The 15,612-nt window shown below is 42.1% G+C and overlaps 1 protein-coding gene across 2 annotated transcripts in view; it reads right to left on the bottom strand.

Moving 5' to 3' along the window:
• The window catches only part of PPRC1 (PPARG related coactivator 1), a 94,707-nt gene extending 88,020 nt beyond the window's left edge, over nt 1–6,687 (bottom strand). The window contains exon 1 of one of the 2 annotated variants that reach the window (XM_030202869.1): nt 6,447–6,687. In XM_030202869.1, the coding sequence (XP_030058729.1) occupies nt 6,447–6,527 (81 nt within the window). In that variant the 5' untranslated portion in view covers nt 6,528–6,687. Of the gene's footprint in view, nt 1–5,479; nt 5,589–6,446 lie in introns of those variants that run through there. The other variant, XM_030202870.1, reaches the window with a different exon arrangement.
• Between the last annotated feature and the right edge of the window lie 8,925 nt (nt 6,688–15,612).

Genomic DNA, 15,612 nt, shown 5'->3' with positions numbered 1-15,612 from the left:
AGCCAGGAGAGGAGAATTTCTGCAACTGCAATATTGCAATCACAAAACAAAAATTAGACATGCTGGAAAATATATACATGCAACACACCAATAACAGGTCAGAATGACCTAGGGAATAATCACCAAACAGATTTGTTTTAGACCATGATTTTCAATCCAAGCATAGGAGCATTTTTATCTTTCAAAAGTTACATTGATTTTTTTATGCGATTCAGATACTTTTACGTTGTCTAACTGCTGATTATCAATACCATGGTATATTAAATACTAGAAAAAAAAGCCCGTTTCAGACACAAATGAAACGGGCACTAGCAAGGTTTTCGTCGGAGTGTGTAAGTTTTACAGAGTGTGTGCGAGAGTGAGTGTGTGATAGAGAGTGAATGTGTGAGTGTGTGTGACAGAGTGAGACTGGGTGCAAGTGTGTCTGTGTGAGAGAGTGTGCGTGTGTAAGAATGTGAGTGTGTGCCAGGGGCGCACTCCCCCCCCCCCCAGTCCCAGGGTTTTTCTCCCCCCTGTCCCTGTCAGTTCCAGGTTGGCCGTCCCCCCTCCCTGTCCCCCAATTCCAGGGCGGCCCCTCCTCCTTCCCCCCTCCCTCCGAGTTCCTGAGTGTTCCCCCCTCCCTCTCAGTCCCAGGGTGCCCCCCCTTCCTCCCTCCCAGTTCTACAGTTGGGCCACCTCCCTCCCTACCTCCGAGTTCCAGGGTGACCCTCCCTCCCTCCAAGTTCCAGGGAGTCCCTCCCTCCGAGTTCCAGGGAGGCCCTCCCTCCGAGTTCCAGAGAGGCCCTCCCTCCGAGTTCCAGAGAGGCCCTCCCCCTCCCTCCCAGTTCCAGGGTCCCCCTGCCCCTTCTCCTCTCCCTGCCAGTTGTAGGGCGTCCCTCCCTCCCTCCGTCGGGCGCTGAGAGCCAGCGTTGGGTAGCAGCAAAAGTTACTTTTCAAACGGAGTTCTGTTTTGAAAGTTTTTGTTTTTATCTCCGAGTGCTGTGAAGTTCAGCGAAGCCACAGTCAGCTTCCGAACGCTGGAGGATGTGTCCTGTGGTCTGATTACCCGCCCTCAATGTCATAACGTTTAGACGTGAGGGCGGGGCCCGCTCTCGACGTCATCACGTTGTGACGTGAGGGTGGGGCAGAGACGGTCAAAGACGGAAGGCTACACCATGACAAACCCACGAGCCCTGGTCCCTGCACTGAAGCCACGGAGTGAGCTTCAGAACGTTGGAGTTGCGAATTATGTCGGGGGTGGGTGGGGCACCCTACGAACACTACCGGGGGGGGGGGGGGGGGGGGGGGCTTCAGGGGCAGGCTTCAGTCTGGCACAGAGTGAGCTTCAGAGGTGGGAATTATTTATATAGATTGAGAGACTATATCTACATAAACAGATATAGCTAGATAAAGGGAAACAAATACAGAAATGGAGAAAGAATGGCTGAAGGATCATCTGGCTTAAATCCAGGTACTCCTACACTGACTCATCTGGCTTGGTTACAATTACATCAGCAGCCACCTATGCATTAAACTTATTAAAATACCTCAAGATGAAAAAGTTGTGCTAAAACTTAATATTGCTTTTTCAACTATTAAACACACAACAGCCTGCTTCATGACCATTTACCTGTGTTTTCAGACACTTTAGTGGCTCAAACAGTAAAAGGACCTACTGGAAACCATATATCCCACAAAGGTCCCATTTTCAACAAGGTGCATTTCTGTTGTGCCAATGAATGCATGCCCCTGGATAGGGTTAAATGGTCATTTCTCTCAATAGAGGAGGGTGAACCGGAATGCCGAATGGATCGGTACTGGGACAAGTGCTATTTAACATATTTATAAATGATATGGAAATCGGAACGAGCGAGGTTATTAAATCTGCAGATTACACTAACTATTCAAGGTTGTTAAAACACATGCAGACTATGAAATATTGCAGGAAGACCTTGGGAAATTAGGAGACTGGGCATCCAAATGGTAGATGAAATTTAATGTGGACAAATGCAAGGTGATGCATATTGGAAAGAATAATCCAAATCAGTTACCTGATGCTAGGGTCCAACTTGGGAGTCAGCGCTCAAGAAAAAGATCTAGGTGTCGTAGATAATACACTGAAATCTTCTGCTCAGTGTGCAGCAGTGGCCAAAAAAAAAAGCAAACAGGATGCTAGGAATTATTAGGAAAGGGATGGTAAGACCGAAAATACTATAATGCCTCTGTACCGCTCCATGGTGTGACCACACCTTGAGTACTGCATTCAGTTCTGGTCACCGTATCTCAAGATATAGCGGAATTAGAAAAGGTTCAAAGAAGAGCGACCAATATGATAAAGGGGATGGAACTTCTCTCGTACGAGGAAAGGCTAAAGAGGTTAGGGCTCTTCAGCTTGGAAAAGAGACGGATGAGAGGAGATATGATTAACGTCTACAAAATTTGAGTGGTGTAGAATGAATGAATAGAAATAAATAAATTTTTTACTCGATCCAAAAGTACAAAGACTAGGTGACACTCAAGGAAATTATATGGAAATACTTTTAAAACAAATAGGAGGAAATAATTTTTTCACTCAATGAATAATTAAGTTCTGGAACTCTTTGGCGGAAGATGTGGTTAACGGCAGTTAGCATTATCCGAGTTTAAAAAGGGTTTGGACAAGTTCCTGGAGGAAAAGTCCATAGTCTACTACTGAGACAGACATGGGGAAGAATGCTTGCCATGGGATTTGTAGCACAGAATGCTGCCATGATTTGGGTTTCTGCCAGGTACTTGTGACTTTACTTGGCCACTGTTGGAAACAGGATATTGGGCTAGATGGACCACTGGTCTGACCCAGTATGGCTACTCTTATGTACTGCATTAAAGAAGATTTTGGTTCAAGAGTTCCACGTCTTCTCATAGTGATGTTCTATACTCTGGCTTAAGGTGCATGTCAAATCATGCCAGTGAGAGGGCAGAACACCCTTTTTGTTCAGCCAAAACCTCCCACTTCTCATGAGACATCAATGTTGTTTTAAACCGGTCAACAGAAGCAGCTTTTGAACATAACCTGTTTTGCAAGCTCAGGTTCATATGCATAACCATACTGGGTCAGACCAAAGGTCCGTCTAAATCAGCATCCTGTTTCTATCTGTGCCCAATTCAGGCCACAAGTACCTGGCAGAATCCCAAAAAGCAATATAAGATTTTACACCATCAACACTGAAGGACACACAGTGGCTTTCCCCATGTCTACCTTAATGGTTTATGGAGCTTTCTTGCAAGAATTTACCCAAACCTTTTGTAAACCACGTTGCACTAGCTGCTTATCACATCCTCCAGCTTTAAGTTGGCATAACAGGAATAACATGTATAGAATGTTTGTACGTTTGGGAAGCTTGCCAGGTGCCCTTGGCCTGGATTGGCCGCTGTCATGGACAGGATGCTGTGCTTGATGGACCCTTGGTCTTTTCCCGGTGTGGCATTACTTATGTAAGTTCCAGGGCTTAACTATGTGTTGAGTAGAATATATATAATTTTTTTCTCTCCTATATACTATGTTACATAGTAATGACAAGTCCTCTAGTCCAGTGATTGCCAAACCTGGTCCTGAAGGCACCCAGTGAGTCAGGTTTTCAGGATATCTTCAATACTAATGAGAGCGATTTGCATGCAGTGGAGGCAGTGCATCCAAGTCTCTCTCATGAATATTCACTGTGGATATCTTGAAAACCTGACTAGCTGGGGTACCTCGAGGACCAGGTTTGGGAACCACTGCCCTAGTCTTTGTACTTTTTGAAAAAATAAACAATTGTGACCATCTGTAGGAAAAAGTGACTAAAGTAGCACATCCAAAATGTTGAGAATGGCCTATTTTTCATGTCATGTCCATAAGCAGTCTGAAAAAGTTACAGGTTTGAATTTCTGTAACTTCTTTATTTTGACACATAAAAGGATGGGGTTTGGACAGTTTTATTACAGATTGTTTGCTGTAACATAATTCATTGAAACTTTTTTTTGTTCTGGTGATCTCCTGCTGAAAGAAAAAAAGAGAGACAAATATCCTTGTATGGGTCTGAAGCAGACATACTCCAGAGATGAACACAAACTGATTAGCTTTTACCCATTTCACTCTACTCAGGATTCTGTAGACCTGTCAAATTCCCCCCTCAGTATTTTTGCATTTTTAACTACAACTACTACTATTAAACATTTCTATAGCGCTACTAGACTTACGCAGCGCTGAACAAATTAACATGAAAAGACAGTCCCTGCTCAACAGAGCTTACAATCTAAATTGGACAGACGAACAGACAGCTAGGGGTGGGGAAATTGCAGTGGTAGGGGTGATAAGTGAGGGTGCTGAGTAAGAGAGTCATGGTTAGGAGTCGAAAGCAGTAGCAAAGAGGTGGGCCTTAAGCCTAGACTCGAAGACAGCCAGAGACTGAGCCTGAAGCACTGGCTCAGGGAGTCCATTCCAGGCATAGGGAGCAGCGAGACAGAAGGAACGGAGCCGGGAGCTAGCAGTGGGGGAGAAACTCCAAGCAAAACCCTTGGATCAGTTCACAGAAATACACAGAGAAAAAAAGGGGGGGGGAGGGAAAAAGTCTGAACCACGCTGTTAAGTCCATAACGTGATGGAAGACTCAAACCAAATATATAAATAATATATTAAGAATTCAATCCAAAGAAAGAAAAACGGGGGGGGGGGGGCACAGTCACACCACCACCCAAGCACAGTAATATTTAGTGAAGAACAGCAAAAGCAAGGACTACTGCAGGTCAACTAACCACCTCTTTAGCACTCAAAAAAGCACAAATTGAAAGGTATCAATAATAACATACCTATCAGACTAATAGTTACAAATTTACCAGAAATGTTCAACCAACAACGTTTTAATTAATTAGTTTCCAATATCTCATATCCTGTATGTGTCTTGGTTAGACTGCAAGCTCTCCATGCAGAACTCTTATAACTATAAATCTATGCACGCTTGCTACTGCTACAGAAGAGACAAGAAGCAACAATTGAGATATGTAAACATGTCAGTCCACAAAAATTCTAAAAATGTCAATAAAAAGCACAATCTTGCAAAAAATTAAAAACGGACATAAAAAGCAAAAATAAATCTTTAAAAAATTTTAAAATAAAATCGTCCCTCCCCCCACCCCCCCCCCCAAAAAAAAATGTGACCATAAAAAGATTTTTTTTTTTTTTTGTCTGGAAAGTTTTGGCTGGCGTCAAATTTTCCAACCCTGTAACATTTCACTGGCTCAAAACACCTACAATCAAATAGATCCATAAAATGCATACCCTTTTAATAATCACTTGAGACAAGATTTTAAAAAATTCCATATGTGGCGACTAGGGCACTCCCTAAACCCCCACTTTCACTCGCTGACCTGCAAATTCCTCAAACGAAAGTGATGTCATTAAATAAGATGCTTCTCACATACACATACCACAACAAACAGAAAAAAAAATTGGGCCTCATTCCTGTACAGAATCAGATATCACCTGATAAAAATCCCGACAGCTCGCTGGGCGTACAAACAGCTCCAGACACATTTCCGGGTCTACACAACACAACACGTGTTTCAATGAATGCAGAAACCAAGAGCATCTCGCCAGCTGCTCTCTCCATTCATGTTTTACAAACGATCTCAAAGCAGAAAAGATCAAGCTATGAAAAAATAAACATCGGACCCCGAGTCTACTACTACTACTTAGCATTTCTATAGCGCTGCCAGGGTTACGCAGCCCATTGCTAACTGCGGCGTTGGAAAGCCGCCCTACGACGGTACAGCGAAGTTCCTCCTCCTCAGCCCGAGGAGAGGGAGCGGTCACTGAAACACTTGTACCGGCGCCGCTGCTCCACCTCCCGCTTCTGGATCGGCTCCTATATCCTTCCCCTCCCCCCTCCACGGTAAACCAAACTGATGCCCAGGTTGGGAGGGGGGCAGGGCAGAGACAACTATCCCTGTAAGGGTCCGAAGCAGAAGCTACAAATTAACACATCAACTGCGGTTCATTTTGCATTTTCATCCGTGGCCCCTCTCAAGACTCAAGTCCATCCCCATAAGCAGATCAGTGAAACAATTCCCCCCCCTTACTTTAAGGGAGAGGAAATATACACACACACAAGACTAAAGAACACGCCGAAACTCAAACCCGCATACTTCCCTTTCCTCCCCGTGGAGCCAGGCCAGCAGACTCCACGTGTCAGCACTGGAATCGCCGAGAGGCAAAGAACCCGCACCAGAAACAAAGTACCTTACTTTCCCCGCGGCTCCACTGACAAGAGGACCGAGTCGGGCGCTTCCCCCTCACTGGCCACGCGTGCACGGGAGCCCAGCGCAGCCTCCACGTGTCACCCGGCTTGCCGGCACAGACGGGGCCCTGTGTGCGGCAGGAGAGCGGCCACATCAGAGCCCAGCAGTTAACATTCCCCAGCCCGCCAGGAAGCCGCAAGCTTGTACCGTACCTGCAGGGGACTTCCGGCGGAGAAGAACTCCATGCTGCCCAGGGTAAGGGTTCCTTCTCCTCTGCCCCACCGTGCCGCCATGTTGGCCCCCTCAGCTCCGGCGCCGCTTACCGGCAACGAACTACGTTGGAGGACACGTGTGAATGACGCAAAATCGGGGGAAGGGTTTAGGACTAGAACTTAAGGTTGCTGTCTGCAACAGTGTTACCCAGTTGGACAAGTTTTCAGGGAATTTTTGGCGTTAGCGGGCTGCGGTTTTTATTTTCAGACGATATTCACGATTCAAATAATTAGTTTTTCAAACTTCAGCCTTTTGTTCCTACTGCTCCAAGCCTCATTCTGGTGCTCCAATAGCCTCTAACACTGTGATCCAAGCCTCATTCTCGTGCTCCAATAGCTTCTCTCGGAGCGTTCTAAGCTTCACTCTGGCGCCTCCCACTTCTCTCTGCGGCACGTTTTCATCGAGCGCCTTGTGTGATGATCGGTCTCCATTGACAACCTGATGACATATTTTTGTTGATAGCTATTCTGCTCTGAACCCTATGTGTCAGGTGTCTGTTCTCTTACCCCCCCCCCCCTTCCCTACATTCCCTGAGATGTCTTTCTCCATTTCCCTTCATCCGTTCCTCCTACCTTTCTTCCTCCACAACCCCCCCTCTCCCCGGATCTGTTCTCTCAGTATTTGGTCACAATAACAAAAATTCCTCACCTCTCCCTTCAAAAAAAAAAAATCAAAATACCAAGTACAAAAAAATTAAGAGAAAATTATTTCAAACGGTTATTGGTAATAAATAAAACACGGATTAATGTGGCAGTTATTTATTATCACTGCTGTAAAAACACAACAAAATATAATATTTAAAAGCATGTCTTGAGGGAGGGCAGATTAGGAGCCTGAAAGTTAAACTTGGGGGGGGGTTAAGGTTGAAGATTCAGACAAGCTTGTCCAACCTTTTTTTATTGGGGCCACATTTTATTTTGCAAAATTTAGAGGGCCAAGACATACTTTCTGTCATGTACCCACCCCCCAGACTTCATCCAGTGTTTCTCTCTCCCCCAAGTACCTCCCATAGCTTTCACCCAATTTCTGTAGGTTCCCTGCAAGCATGGTGCTGGAAGTTCAGGTTGGTCTCTCAGTTTCAAATCCTGTGAGAAATCCTGGCTTAGGACATCCAGCCCTGGGTGCGAGTGCTGTTTGTCCAGTCAGGGGCAGCAGAACTGCTTTGCTAATACAGGTTTCTCTCACCTTCCCAATAACATTGGTTTGTGATAGGCACTATTTTAATTAGAAAATCCCAACATAATTTATCTTTGTACTTACTTTTGGTTTTTTTTTACTGTATTTAACCGTTTTGGGATCTTGCCAGGTATTTGTGACCTGGATTGGCCACTGTTGGAAACAGGGTGCTGGGCTTGATGGACCTTTGGTCTGTCCCAGTGTGGCAATACTTATGTACTTAAACCACTTTGACCTTTTTTTAAGTAAAGACTGTACAGCAAGTTTTTAAATAAACATAAACACTTAGCCGGATAGTGCTGCTAAAATGCCCAGTAAGCACCCAAGCTGGAACTGGCTATTTAGTGGGCGTTCTCAGCAGTGGCGTACCGAGGGCGGGGCGGTGGGGGCAGTCCGCCCTGGGTGCATGCTGCTTGAGGGGTGAAGAGCAGCCGCATGCCTGTCGGCTCCGCTGGTTCCCTGCTCCCTCAGGTTACTTCCAGCGAGGAGGATAACCACATACATAGGACTGTATAAAACACAGTCTGATCTTTATACAGTACACCATAGACACTTAAGCGCTGAATACCATACTTAGCAGGCTGTTTTCACCACCTGCATATACCCGACATAACCCATCATTGAATTTCTGGGGATAAAGCTGGCAGCAAAACACTGAGCTTCACTGGCTTAATATCTACCCCTATAATTTTAAGGAGACATAATATTTTAAGAAAGACCAGTAGACTAAAAGGGCAGGTAAGGGAAAAGGATTTGACATACTCCATTTCTGTGGTTGAAAACAAAGTAGTTTACATTTCATATACAGATACTTTTTCTGTCCCTACTGGACTCATAATCTAAGTTGAGGGTTTTTTTGTTTGTTTGTTTGTTTGTTTTGTTTTCTTTATCTGGGGCAATGGAGGATTGGGTGACTTGCCCAGGGTCACAGGGAGCTGCAATGGGAATTGTACCTGGTTCTCAGCCCATTGCACTAACCATTAGGCTACTGCTTAGGAGGTCAGTGGCGTATTTATTCAAAGTAAGTTTGTTTCATACACACTCCCTGTCAGACACAGCCCCTTGGCCATTCCTTTTCTGCTCCAGTCTTCGCCCGGGCAGTGACAGTGGCACTTTTAGGCTGCCTGCAGGAAGCATTGTTTGGTGCAAAGGTGCTCACGGTGGGCTTGCTAGGGTCCCTCCCATGAAGATACTGCTTTGTTACTTCCCATCAGTCACATTCTGGGCTGGTCCAGAGGGATGCTAAGGAAGGAGAAATTAGTTTTTACCTGCTAATTTGCTTTCCTTTAGTCCCTCAGGACAGGCCCAGATCCCTCCCTCTTACAGTTTGATCAGATGTAGCACGGTTCTCTTTGTTTTTTAGTTCATGTTTTCCTAAAGAGCAGCTTTGTATGTTTGCAATTTATTTGTTTAAAAATATAACAAAGATAAGAGGGGCAGCCAGTTTTGGCACACTGCTCAAGACACAAATGCTTGTGCTTACTAAGTCTTGGTGGCTGCTCAAGTTACCCGGGTGCACAGAAGGTGCCGTTTCCTTTTCCTTCTGCTTTGCTATCTCTAGCTGGCCAGGGATCTTATTGGCTCTCTCTATATAGTCAAGATGCAGCTGCAAAGACTTTACTCCCCCCTTTCCTCTGGAAAACTACTGAGAACATGAACTAGCTGGGTGGTTACCTAAAGCCATCGACACATCTACTACCCTTAACAAAAGACTACACCTCCACCTATTTTCAGACAAAGACTAAGCCCATCTAAGCTCAATCACCCTCAGACAATGGACCAGCAGATGTCCAGGCAGAAAGGCCCCATCAGAGCATCCAAAACCCCAGTACATAGGAACACAAACTGTTCTGTATTCTGATTTAAGCACTCATAAAAGTGAGCCTTCCATTAAAAATTCAGCTCCTCAATATGTAGATACTGAAACCCACATGCAAGCATATGACATTTTGAAATCTCAAGGTGAGAATATGTCATATTGGGAAAACAAACCCACCAGTGTCCTTACAGCAAGAGCCTTACAGATAGCTACCCAGAAATCTTATAAAAAGAGAAATCTGCCACCAGATAAGCAGGAACTTATAACTGCAGGTCTTACAGTAGCAGAAACTGATATTCTCTCAGGCCTTCCTGCAATGTATTTCTATGGAACATGAGGAGACGTGTCCAGCCTGGACTGGACTTCTCCACAGCATGATCCACTCTGCAGATGGCAGTGGGATCCAGGTGGCTGATTTTTGGTATAGGTTGGACAGGAATATAGAAAAAAAAAGTGTTTGCACTGAAATACCCTTGTGATTGTTAAGGATTTAAAATGTCTCTCTGTAATAAGTAACTCCCACTTGAGCTGAAACTGAATATTGTGCTTTAATTTGAATTAACAAGATATGCTTATTTTTGTAGAATAAACTAAAGCCTGTCTACACCCTGTTTGCATGCCATGGTCTAAGATCTTATGAAAGGACTGTGAATGAAGGAATGTCCTACCAGAACAGTGGAGCCATGTGACCTTTTAAATTAATGTGAAAGTGTCTTTTTCTTTCTCTTTCAGAGTTCAAGCTTTAAATTTAGGATTTTTATGGGGCTAGGAATTGATACATACATGGCTATCTCAGATACATTTTAAAATAAACAAATATGTGCCTTTTCTACTTATGAGATAGTGATACCATGTATAATTTTTGCTTATTTTTGCACATAAGAAGTACTTCTCAATAAATGAAACTGCTTTGGTAATCCAAATTGGATGCCGCATATGCTGCTTTTTGTGTTTATTTGCAGGTTAAGCCCAATCCTTAATCCGGAATGGACCAATCGGATACATAAGGCCTACTAGAGCTCTGTGTTTATCTGTCATGTGGTCTCCATTTTTATCTGTTTGTTTTATCTTATGGTATACCCAAAAAGCTATAACACCACAGACATTCCTAGACCCTCCCACTAGCAGCCCTTCCATTAGTTCAAATTATGCCATGTCCTTTTCCAAAACATGTTCTCATTGGTAGGCAAGCTATAATAATAATTTTAAAAAGTGTTTACAATGATTCAAGCTATGGTTTATACACACTGATTATAACTCAGCTAAAGGTTATTTAATAAGATGTTATAAGATGATTAAGTTCTACAAATTGCTCTTTAATGTCATGTATTTTTATGTGTATATATATTCAAAACTACGAAAAAAAGGTTTCTCTTTATATGACTTACCAGGATACAATCAGTACAGAATAAACTAAAAGGTTCACTATACTTTTCTGTACTACAATCAGTACATACACAATGTCTCTCTCTGGAATTAAATATTAGTTGTGTGCAAAGCACAGTTAATATATCTCTTCTAAATTCTTTACAAAATACAATAAACACATGAGTATTGCATATTAATTTACTACATTAAATACAGTAGATGAATATTGTACACTCAGTACACATACATATTTTCTGAAAGTCATCTCATGGTACCATACCATGACCCTGTTTTCGCTTATTCGGTCAATGATCAATTAGATATTATTTTACAGGATTTATGTATTCCCGTAGATAGGAATAATTATTTTGTATGTGATAGTAATCTAGGAAGTTATTATGATAATTGCATGCTTAATGGTACATGTGCCTTTCATCTTTCTAATGATAACAGTAGTATAGTAGTTCCATATTCCCATTCTTGTTTGTGTATTAGAACTATCTGTCCTTTTATTATTGCTAATGGTATGCTGTTCATTGTAATTGAAGGTTTAAATCTATGTCTATGTGATGTCACTAAAATTATAGGATGTGATTTTAGTTATTCCAGACCAATGATGCAGTATGTTTCCAATGACCTATCCATACCCACTCCTGAACTATTACCTATTCCATTAGGTTTTAATGTAACCCACTTACAGTCTGTATGGGAGCACCCTATTATACAGAGATCCTTAGAGCGACTCAAAACAGAGAACAAGATAGTGACAGAGAAAATCACCAAGGATACTAAATTAATACATCAGTTAGCCTCTGAAATAGAGAACATGGGGAAACATTCATAGTGGGATATTTTCCTTGGAAAGTCAAATACTGGGAGTAATGTACTGAATAGATTATTCCATCCCATTGTGGTGGTATTGATTGGTCAGTTGCTCACTCTTATGCTCATGATTTGGCTAGCATGCTGGGTTAAGAGAAAGTTTCACCAGATCCAGAAGATGACCTCTTACAACCAGATCTACAGTGCCATACCATGAAGATATCGTGTGGCATCAACTTGAGAGCACCCTATGTACCTGAGCGGTTGCAAAAAAGAGCTGGTCTCTGGGGGTAGTGCAGATGACACTTGTGTAATTAAAGGTACAGGAGTGTCATTGCAAGCCTGCTAAAACTAGAGCAAAGCCAGACTCTGCCCAAAGCCTCCTAAGTCTAATGGAACTGATGCAAGATTACCACAGAAAACTTGATCAATGGTGAATACCTAGCAACCTAAATGTAAGATGCAGCTGCAAAGACTTTACTCTCCCCTTTCCTCTGGAAAACTACTGAGAACATGAACTAGCTGGGTGGTTACCTAAAGCCATCGACACATCTACTACCCTTAACAAAAGACTATACCTCCACCTATTTTCAGACAAAGACTATACCCATCTAAGCTCAATCACCCTCAGACAATGGACCAGCAGATGTCCGGGCTGAAAGTCTTATGATGTCATTGAACATGTGACCTGTTACCGTGCTCTATCTGAAAATTAGATGAAACCAGGATTCAGCTATCCAGGAGCTTTCCAATTGGACCATGGGCAATCACCTGACGCAAGTCTAAAAATAGCCTGGTAGATAAATGCCCAGTTCAGACACTTTAAAAGCAGGGGCTCTTTCTTTAGAAAGGGAGTTCTTCCTGGCTGTTCCTGACTTCCTGATGCTCCTGTCTTAGTCGCTGCTGCCCTGAATTGATTAAAACTAAAAGCAAGCTAGAATCTCCTGGAATCCTGACTTCTCAAGCTGGACATCACCCACCTTAAAAGAAACTGCTTCAAGCTCCATCAGACAGCAAATCTACAAAGAAACTTTCTGTTCCAGCAAGGATCTCCTGCATCACTCTCCATAGCAGCCTCCATTAATATGAGTTATCCAGCTTAATTTACAATCAAACCTGTTATTTTGTAGCATACTTCCTTTGGTAAAAGATCCTAAAACTGCCTCTCTATTGTAAACTTATTACCTTGCCTGTATTAGAAATAAACATTTTCTTTTAAAGTTAACTATCTGGCCTTTATATTGGGAAAAGCACATGTTCTCACATGTGCAAGCTCCAAATGCTCTAAGCGCATGTTACCTTTTAAAGTTACACTGATAGCACATGGTCGCTTTTTAAACTTAGTGCCATGTTTTGAGCACATGTTCCTAAACGTACAGTGTAGGTTAATGTAATTAATTCAAATTTAGTATATAAAATTCCCCTCTATTCTTACATGATTATTATTCTTAACAATTTACCTTTAATTGGTATAGAATAAGTATGTATAAGAATAGAGAATCGAATTGGAATTACAATTGGAATATAAGAACGTTTCATTTTGTAATTCTTTGCAACCACATGCTCTAAGTAATTCCCTCTGTTAATACATATTCTATTCTTAACTAGAGAAATATTATATTATAAAATTATTCTTTTCACAGTCACATTCTGGGCCAGTCCAGAGGGACTAAAGGAAAGCAAATTAGGAGGTAAGAACTAATTTCTCCATACCATGCTATTCACGTTTATGATAGTGAGATAATGCACATTTAGAAAAGGGATCATACATAGGTTAGTAAATGGCAATACCAAACTGGAGCTACAAGTATATTTCTACAATAGAAATTTTTCCAGTTCCACATTATCACTACCCCATCACTATAGTATTTTTCTGAGAATTTTGTATTTGCAGTGATATCAAGATACCCGGTTCTAGGAGGAAGACTTTTTGGGCAATCTTAGTTTTCAAATTGCATCCCATAGCAGTGTGGTAGTGATAGTGCCTGATTCTACCCATTGAAACCAGTGCTGCGGATTCCACAATACATCAAGTTTGGATTGTCAGAAATCCAGGCCTACACACACATACTCTGGAATTGTGTAACTTGATAGCCCTGTGTTTTAGGGTGACCAGATGCCCTGCATTATACAGTAAGTGTGTTTTGGGGTTTGTTTTTTTTTATTGTTCCATGTCATAAAACTGCTGCTTTTTACTTTGGCCATATACAGAAAAATAATTTTGACTTTCATACATGTTGCACATGAGCAGATCTAGGATTTTCAAAAGTGTGGAGCATAATTCCTCTCCCTACCCTCTTCCATTCTGCTCTTTTATCCTTCTTCTCGCTGTCCTTTCCAGGTTCACAAAAGGTTCTTCTCCATCAAACCCTTCTTATTTCTATCTCCCCCTAGGTTCTCCTTCAGTTACCTCTCTTTCTCTCACCCCCCTGCCAAATTCCTTTTCATCTCTTCCTTCTTCAACAGGGTCTTCTATTTTCCTGCCTTTGGATTCCTGTTTTAATATCTGGTTCTTCTCATTTGTCCTTTCCTCTGAATTCCCAAGTACCTTTCCATCTCCCCTTTCCTCCTCAAATTCTTGTTGCCTCCCTCTCCTCTCCTTCAGATTCCTCTCTAATCCTTGGGGAAGAGTAGTGACAGGACAGGATACAACAAGCATGTGCTCCTCTCCCATGGTTCACAGTTCACTCTGTACACAGGAAACACAAAAAGACTGGAAATGGTTACTTATGAGACACCATGCTGGCAGCCTGCCATCATTGCAGCTAATCTGACAGCCAAGGAGGAAGGGAGATTCAAGACAGTCAACCTTTTAAACATTACATGATGATGTTTGGAATTACTTTTACCAAGAGGATTTCCCATATTCTGAGGTAATAAAAGAAATAAAACAAAACAGATAAAATAAAATAAGATACCTTTTTTATTGGACTAACAATACATTTTTTAAAAATACATTTTTGATGCATTATATTTAAGTCCAATAAAAGGTATCATCTTATTTTATTTTCTATATTTTGTTTTATTTCTATTTATTACCTTTAAAAGTGGACTAACACAGCTATCACACCACTTCACCCATATTCTGACGATATGTCAGTGACTATATACTTTACTATGCCTCAAAACAAGCAAATATTAAAATGTAACTTGTTAAAACTATGCATCCACATGATACATTTTATAATATTAAAAAGACCTGGCCTGGCAGCTTTCTCTTTTTCTTGTTATGCTTGTAGCTCTAGTAAAACTGATGTATTTTGGGACTCTGATATCATCACCCTTCATTTGCGACCAACCAGGGTTGATCCCCCTCCTGCCTAATGCAACCAATATAGTATCTATGAAAAGGAAGCCAGAGATAGCATCCCCTTCGGAATCTCAGCATGCCTAGCCCCTGCCTGCCTGAGAATGAAAGCAAAACTTGGGAATCAAATCTCAGTCCTGAACAGCTGGCACTGCGTCCAGTTCCAGTCTAGGAAGTTATGTTTTCTTTTAAAGACTTTGCCAAAAAAATAAATTGAAACTTGCAACAGAAGCTGAAATGCATTTGGACTATGTAAAGAGGAAATTCTATAAATTGGAGCCTAGACATATGCACCACTTACATGAATCCTAAGTGCCAATAGTTGTTAGTTATGTGCAAAAGTGCTCTAGGTAGTGCCTAAGTGCTATAAAATGTAATTACGGGGGGCTTATCCATGGGTAGAGTTTGGGTGAGTCACGGGCATAATAAAACACTACTACCTATGCATGTCACTTGGTGCATATAGGTGCACCCATTTTCACCTGTCATTGGCATGGCATAAATGGTTGCACCTAAACTTAGGTGCACCCATGCCATCTTACACAAGTATTCTACAGTGGTGTCTTAGAGCACAGATGCCATTACAGAATTAGCACCCAATGCATGACATCAG

The sequence above is a fragment of the Microcaecilia unicolor genome, chromosome 5, assembly GCF_901765095.1.
Source record: "Microcaecilia unicolor chromosome 5, aMicUni1.1, whole genome shotgun sequence".
Lineage (NCBI taxonomy): Eukaryota > Metazoa > Chordata > Amphibia > Gymnophiona > Siphonopidae > Microcaecilia > Microcaecilia unicolor.
The sequence above is the reverse complement of the archived record's forward strand: the minus strand, read 5'-3'. Positions and strand labels throughout refer to the sequence as shown.